The following is an 8332-nucleotide window of genomic DNA, read 5'->3' as shown; positions in this document are numbered from 1 at the left end:
CTCACTTCAGGTGATCCACCCACCTCGGCCTCCCAAAGTGCTGGGATTACAGGCGTGAGCCACCATGCCCAGCCAAGGTGTATTCTTAACTTCTTAAAATTACTTGATTCAAGAAACTTCTGTATATATACTAATACACAAGGTAATTATGTATTAGCCAATATAAAAACTTCATTAAGACATATATTAGATTGTTGTTTTTGTTCTATGTCCTGAATACCTCAGTGTTCTGAATTGTTGCTGTTTAAAAAACAGGTACGGGCTTTGCAGACGCTGCCGCCGAGGAAAGTCCTGTACTACTAGCCATGGTCAACCCTACCGTGTTCTTCGACATTGCCGTCGACGGCGAGCCCTTGGGCCGCGTCTCCTTCAAGCTGTTTGCAGACAAGGTTCCAAAGACAGCAGAAAATTTTCATGCTCTGAGCACTGGAGAGAAAGGATTTGGTTATAAGGGTTCCTGCTTTCACAGAATTATTCCAGGGTTTATGTGTCAGGGTGGTGACTTCACACGCCATAATGGCACTGGTGGCAAGTCCATCTATGGGGAGAAATTTAAAGGTGAGAACTTCATCCTAAAGCATACAGGTCCTGGCATCTTGTCCATGGCAAATGCTGGACCCAACACAAATGGTTCCCAGTTTTTCATCTGCACTGCCAAGACTGAGTGGTTGGATGGCAAGCATGTGGTCTTTGGCAAAGTGAAAGAAGGCATGAATATTGTGGAGGCCATGGAGCGCTTTGGGTCCAGGAATGGCAAGACCAGCAAGAAGATCACCATTGCTGACTGTGGACAACTCGAATAAGTTTGACTTGTGTTTTATCTTAACCACCAGACCATTCCTTCTGTAGCTCAGGAGAGTACACCCCCACCCCATTTGCTCGCAGTATCCTAGAATCTTTGTGCTCTCGCTGCAGTTCCCTTTGGGTTCCATGTTTTCCTTGTTCTCTCCCATGCCTAGCTGGATTGCAGAGTTAAGTTTATGATTATGAAATAAAAACTAAGTAACAACAACAACAAAAAAAAAAAAAAAAACAGGTACGGTGACTCATGCCTGTAATCCCAGCACTTTGGGAGGCCGAGGTGGGCAGATCACCTGAGGTCAGGAACTCGAGGCCAGCCTGACCAACATGATGAAACCCCATCTCTACTAAAAATACAAAAATTAGCCGGACGTGGGGGTGCACACCTGTAATCCCAGTTGCTCGGGAGGCTAAGGCAGGAGAATCTCTTGAACCTGGGAGGCGGAGGTTGCAGTGAGTCAAGATCGCACCACTGCACTCCAGCCCTGGGGGATAAAGTGAGACTCTGCCTCCAAAAAAAAAGAAAAACAAAATGTTAATGGTAACAGTATAAAAACTAGAAGTTCACTCCTGCCACATTTTCATATCTTAAGAAATGCTGATGTATATCAAACTGCCCTTAGAATTTCAAGAGAATCTATATGTTTAGAATGTATAAATATTGTATGCTCTTCTAAAGTTGTCATATATTAGATATGTATTTTTTTCTCTAAAGAGATTTTTTAACCTTTAGATATCTATCATTCATCGCAGAGTTGTTAAGCATTTATTATGGGAATGCAGTATCTAGCGAGACTGATAAGGCCCCTGTCTCCAATGAGCTTACTGTCTGGGATAGGGACAAGAAATAATAAGTAAAGAAATTAACAACACATCTTCAGATTCTTTGGATTGGGTAGTCAAGGAAAGCCACCCCAAGGAGGTGACATCAGAGTTGACATGGAAAAAACTGAAAGGATCTTAGCCTTGGGAAAATGAGAGGGTCTTTTTCCCTACAACCATAACAAAAGAATGTGTTACCAAGTCTTTAGTTTGGTTTGGTTTGGTTTTGAATAAGAAATCATTGTAAGTTGATTTTTGCCTAGAAGAAATGCTAAATTTTCTTTAGTTTAAAAAATCTGTATTAATTTTACTTCAATATATTTTGGAATTGATCATTCTGGATCTATTTTCAAAGTATTTTTTTGTCTTCTAGTAATGAGAGCATGGGACTTTTGTGGTTTTCTATTTTCTTCTTTTTGATCTTTATAGTTTTTAGCAGTTATGTAATGTAAATGAATTCTAGTTTAGATGGTTACAATTACCTCACTGTATTGCCATTCTTGTGATAGAGAAGTTTCATCTCACATCAGAATCACTATACTTCTCATAGAAAATCTCCTTCCAATATTCTAAAACCTTTTACACCTTTTCTCACCCTGGTCAGTGGGACCTAGTAGAAGTCAAAGGAGTAGAAAATAGGGATCTAAGACCAATACAAAAGCTATTACAGTTTCCCAGAAAGGCATTAATTTGTCAAAAATGAATAATAGTAGTAAGTTTTTCCTATAATGGGATTAGCATTTTATAGCAGCCTTTTAATAATACTAATTTTTTATATACCTTCAAAGAGCTTTTACATCAATTGAATTATTTACTTATGAATTAGGCACTAGTTCTTATAGGCTTTCTGGCTATCACTTAGTACAAAGATAAAGCAGGTAATTCAGGCAGTATTGCTCTATTCCTAGATGCTTGTTTGCAGCCCCTGTAAACATTAGCTGGAAATAATTTCCCTGCCTTATTTATCACTGTGCCTTTAACATGTATTTTCAAGCGGGCAATGTAATTGGTTGAACTATAATACATAGTCTTTGAGAAAGTGACTTCATCTTACCAGTTGTCTTTGGGAGTGTGAAAATAATAGAAGGTATTTGATATGGTTTGGCTCTGTGTCCCCACCCAAATCTCATGTTGAATTGTAATCCCTAGTGTTGGAGAAGGGGCCTGGTGGGACGTGATTTAATCATGGGGGTGATTTCTAACAGTTTAGCACCGTCCCCCTAGTGCTGTCTCGTTGATAGAGTTCTCATTACAAATATACAAAGATTAGCCGGGCATGACAGTGGATGCGTGTAATCCCAGCTACTCGGGAGGCTGAGGAGGGAGAATCACTTGAACCCAGGAGGTGAAGGTTGCAGTGAGCTGAGACTGTGCCACTGCACTCCAGCCTGGGTGACAGAGTGAGGGAGACTCCGTCTCAAAGAAAAAGAAAAAGAAAGTGTGTAACTCTCCCCCATCCCACTCTCCCATATGAAGATGTGCCTGCTTCCCCTTCACCTTCCGCCATAATTGTAAGTTTCCCAAGGCCTCCCCAGCCATGCCTCCTGTACAGCCTGCAGAACTGTGAGTCAATTAAACCTCTTTTCTTCATGAATTACCCAGTCTCAGGTAGTTTTTCATAGCAATGCAGGAACGGACTAATACAGTATTGACATCCTATTCCTTTAAAATTATACTTCACTGTAACTTAAAACAGTATTTTTTGGTAACATTATTCTGATAATTTTGCTTATTGGAATATCATTAGATAGACTAATTACCTTCCTAAAAGATTAGTGTGATACGATTATTTTCTTGATGTGATGAGCTTGTAACTATGTTTTAACCATCTTAAGCATTTTTAAGTGTACAGTACAGTAGTGTTAAAAATATTCACATTTTTATGAAAGAGATCTCTGGAACTTTTTCATCTTTCAAATCTGAAATCTATACTTATTAAACAATAATTCCTTGTTTCCCCCATTTCCAGCCCCTGGTAGCCACCATTCTATTCTGTTTGTATGAATTTGACGACTTTATATACTTCATATAAGTCGAATCATACATTTTTTCTTTTTGTGACAGGCTTATTTCACATAGCATAATATGTGAACATGTAACATTAAGAAAGACTTTTATATTGCCTACTTTATAAACTATAGGGCAAAGAAGATGACCATGTTAAGTTAATTAATAATGAAAGGATAAGCCTATAAATTATACACTAACAGTTTAATTCTAGTTAACCGTTGGTCATTCCCAATATTATTTACAATTTATAGACTTTTGGGTTAATTTCATAAAATAGAGATACTCTATCATAATTAATATTAAAGGCCAATGAATGAGTTTTCTGAAGCTACATTCTAAACTTATCTAGAATTCAAGATAGCTGGCTAGATATAGCTAGGTTGTGCCTCTTCCATGCAGAGGAACCAAAATATCAACTAAATCTTCACACTTCATACAGACCTTTTGTGAGAAAGCACTGAAATTCAACAAAGAGGCAATGGAAGATACCATGGTTAAAGAGAGGCTGCCTGCTCAGAGTTGCTGCTGGGCGCCAGGACCAGCCACCAGACCTAGACCTGGACCCAAGGAAGGGTAAGTGAAGGAACACCACAGTACCACATTCCCATCATGGACCTGAGTTCCTAGCTACAGGAGGGTTCCGTGACTACCACAGACCTTTGCACTGGCAGAGGGAGATACCTGGAGACCACACAGAGACACTGCCTGAAGTCACGTGGACCCCAAAAGGTTTTAGTGTATGGGACAGTTGCAGCAAAACACAATGCTGGGCTCCCACCCCCTAAGGCTCTCTATCCTGCCCTAAGCAGCTGCAGACACTGCTGTCTGCTGGGCTGAGAAGTGATCAGGGCCCAGACACGCTCATATGCCCCATAGACAGGCTCCACCACCATTGCTACAGGACTAAGGTCCATCTGAATCATATGTCTCATACCTGCCAGTTCTTCCCAAGATTGCCTGCCTGGCTGTTTCCGCAGGGAAACTCCACAGCATACATTCTATTGCCCTGCCTAAGTATTTTGTTGGTGACCTGGGAGCAGTTCTTTCCTCCCTACCATATCCAGTGACTGAGCCTGAACGGCCAGAGGAGAAATCCATTGGCCTTGTCCCGGTTTCCCAGGACATGAGCCCACTGCCCAGGGGTACAGAGATGAGACTTGTGGTCTAATCTCTAGCAGGGGAGGGCCCCTCAGTGTCAGAACACAGAGAAGAGTGTGGTGTGGGCTTGTGTGGTGGCATGATATCTGGGTGCTCCTCGCTTCATGAAACTAGACCATAAAACTCTTAGAAGAAAATATAGAGCAAAAGCTCTATGACACTGGATTTGGCAGTCATTTTCTGGATATGATACAAAAGGCACAAGCAACAAAAGGATAAATAGATAAATTGGGCTTCATGAAATGAAAACATTTTGTACATCAAAAGATAATATCAACAGCATAAAAAGGCAGCCCACAGAACAGGAGAAAATATTTTCAAATCATGTATCTGATAAGGGAGTAATATCCAAAAATATACAGAGAACTGCTAAAACTCAACCAAAAAACCCCAAATTACTCAATTCAAAAATGGGCAAGGACTTGAATAGATATTTCTTCAAAGAAGCTATACCAAGTGGCCATTAAGCACATGAAAAGATGCTCAACAATACCAATTAGGCAAATGCAAATCAAAACTCGATGAGATATTGCCTCACACCCATTAGGTTGGCTACTATTTTTAAAAAAGCAGAAAACAACAAGTGTTGGTGAGGATGTGGAGAAATTATAACCCTTGAGCGTTGTTTCTAGGAATGTAAAATGGTACAACCACTTTGTAAAAAAGGGTGGCAGCTCCCCAAAACATTAAAAATAGTATTATCATACGATCCCTCAGTTCTACTTTTGTGTATGTACCAAAATAAATTGAAAGCAGGGTCTCAAAGAGATTTCGTGCATCCATATTTATAGCAGCACTATTCGCGATGACTAAAACTTGGAAGCAATCCATGTGCCCATTGTTGGATGAATTGGTAAGCAAAATACCTACAATGGAATATTATTCAGCCTTAAAAGGACTGAATTTCTGACATAATGCTACCACATGGATGAACCTAGAAGACATTATGCTAAATGAAATAAGCTATTCACAAAAACAAAAATACTGTGTCTTAATGAAGTACTTAGAGTAGACAAAATTCTCTTAATGAAGTACTTAGAGTAGACAAAATTATAGACAGACAGTAGAATGGTGCCAAGGGGCAGGGGGAGGAAGAAATGGGGAGTCATTGCTTAATGGGTATAGAGTTTCAGTCTTAGAAGATGAAAAGTGTTAAGGTAATGAATAGTGGTGATGGTTGCACAATATTATAGCTATTTAATACCACTGTACACTTAAAAGTGGTTAAGATGGTAAATTTTATGTGTATTTTACCACAAAAAAATGGGAAAATAGATCTACAGTAGTAAGTACTTTTAGAAATATAATAGCAGAGAATAAAACTGTACTAGAAATACCTTAGGCAAAGGAACATTTAAACTTTGAGCCATTTTTAATCTTCAGGATCAACACGACGAGATGGTAATGGTTTAGAATAATAATTTTTTTCAAATCAAACAAATATGTATTTTAATATGTCCAAGTTTGGCCTAAAGAGGAAAAATACACTTTTCCCTTTTTGTTATTTCTAAGAAGAAACTCAAAATAATTAAACATATCCTAAAACTACTGAGAGATTTAAGCTACTTTTACCTGGATGTATTCCACTTACACCCCTGTTAAAGGGCTGATAGGTGTTACATGGTTAGGATAATTGTAGTATATTATCAGGTTGGCAGATGCTCAATAATCATTTTTATCCTCATTAGGCAACAATAGATACAAATAAAAGGACACCTGTTGGTGTTCTTACAGCTGTGTCTGAATTAGAAGGCACTAGTACTCATTATTCCAGACGGTAGGTGACTCAGAGGAGTTCTGGCATTTTTCATGATGATAGCTGCATGTAAATACTTGGATCATCCTGGCAAATCCTACTGCCCAGCTCAGTGTTTCTGTTTAGGCAGTTCCTTCTCCTGCTGTATGTGTAAGCACCAGAGAATATTTATAAAGCTATAGTACAGGAATTAGATTCAGGAAACACAAGTCGCTCCACTATTATTTCTGCATTTGTAAGGCACAAGAAGCACGTATTTTAAAACTCAGGAACATATTATTTCAGCTTTAGTACATACATAATATGCCAGGTGGCTTATTCAGGCCACTAGTTGATTATCCGAAGACCTAGTCGTAAAAAATTCATTCATGAGGAAATAGTAAGAACCCTTATCTTTCTGAGGGTTGGTTTGTTGTTCAATTTTACATAGATTTGTATACCCACACAGCAAAGATAATACAAAGTGGAATTATTCCATTTCACTTCTATTAGGTTTTGCTGCCTGAAATGTAACTATAAATAAATAAGATGTTTTAAAATGCTCTATATCTTAAACATTCAAATAACTTTATTATTTAAAGATTTTACCTTGTGAGAAGGCATGTATTACATGGAAGGCACATCATTACATTAATGATGTTATCATTGCTCAAACATTTTTGAAAGTCATTTTCTGGAATTTTGTAGAAGCTAGTTTATGTGTCATGTGAAAAAGAATAGTCATATCTTACATATCAGAGAACTAGTGAATGGATATACTGATATCTCTTATTAAACTTAATTACAGTTTTCTAATCTTCAGAAGCAAAAACTAAGTCACCTTAAACAATTTTGTATTTCAAACATAATAAGTATAGATTGAAAGTAGTAAAACCATATTTAGCTAGTAGTCTCCATTTTGAAATAATTCCTGAGGATGTCTGTGTAAATTAGCAAGAAGTTTGAAATTATTTTCTTTTTTTTTTTTTTTTTTTTTTTTTTTTTTTTTTTTTTTTGAGACAGAGTTTCACTCTGTTGCCCAGGCTGGAGTGCCAATGGTGCTATCTTGGCTCACTGCAAACTCTGCCTCCTGAGTTCAACTGATTCTCCTGCCTCAGCCTCCTGAGTAGCTGGGATTACAGGTGTGCACCCTCACGCCTGGCTAATTTTTGTTTTTTTGTTTTGTTTTTTGTTTTTTTGAGACAGAATCTCACTCCGTTACCCAGGTTGGAGTGCAGTGGCACCATCTCAAATCACTGCAACCTCTGCATCCCAGGTACAAGTGATTCTCCTGCCTCAGCCTCCTGAGTAGCCGGGACTACAGGTGTGTACCACCACACTCGGCTAATTTTTTTTTTTTTTCTATTTTTAGTAGAGATGGGGTTTCACCATGTTGGCCAGGCTGGTCTCGAACTCCTGACCTAGTGATCCACCTGCCTCGGCCTCCCAAAGTGCTAGGATTATAGGCATGAGCCACTGCACCTGGCCATGAATTGTTGCTATTTTTGGGAAACAGCAGCAATTCAGAATACTGAGGCATTCTGGACATAGAACAAAAACAACAATTTAATATATGTCTTAATGAAGTTTTTATATTGGCTAATACATAATTGCCTTGTGTATTAGTGTATACTCAGAAGTTTCTTGTATCAAGTAATTTTAGGAAGAATTCACGTATAGTCTTGATAATATCATAAATTTGCCTAATGAGCTTCTCTTTATAATCAGTACCAAGTGACACTTCAGCTCAGCCCCTGCCCAAATGATCAAAGGAACACAGGCTGGATGATGCAAATTGTCCTGGTT

The 8332-nt window shown here is 38.5% G+C and overlaps 1 protein-coding gene across 1 annotated transcript; it reads left to right on the top strand.

The window, feature by feature from the left end:
• Window positions 1-261: 261 nt before the first annotated feature.
• On the top strand, window positions 262-1958 carry LOC102123911 (peptidyl-prolyl cis-trans isomerase A). Its single transcript, XM_045383670.3, has one exon. It carries the CDS (start codon window positions 306-308, stop codon window positions 801-803), a length of 498 nt encoding a protein of 165 aa, XP_045239605.2. The 5' UTR covers window positions 262-305; the 3' UTR covers window positions 804-1958.
• The last annotated feature ends 6374 nt before the right edge of the window (window positions 1959-8332 follow it).

This window comes from Macaca fascicularis, chromosome X (genome assembly GCF_037993035.2).
Source record: "Macaca fascicularis isolate 582-1 chromosome X, T2T-MFA8v1.1".
NCBI lineage: Eukaryota > Metazoa > Chordata > Mammalia > Primates > Cercopithecidae > Macaca > Macaca fascicularis.
This window is presented reverse-complemented; position numbering and strand designations above follow the sequence as displayed.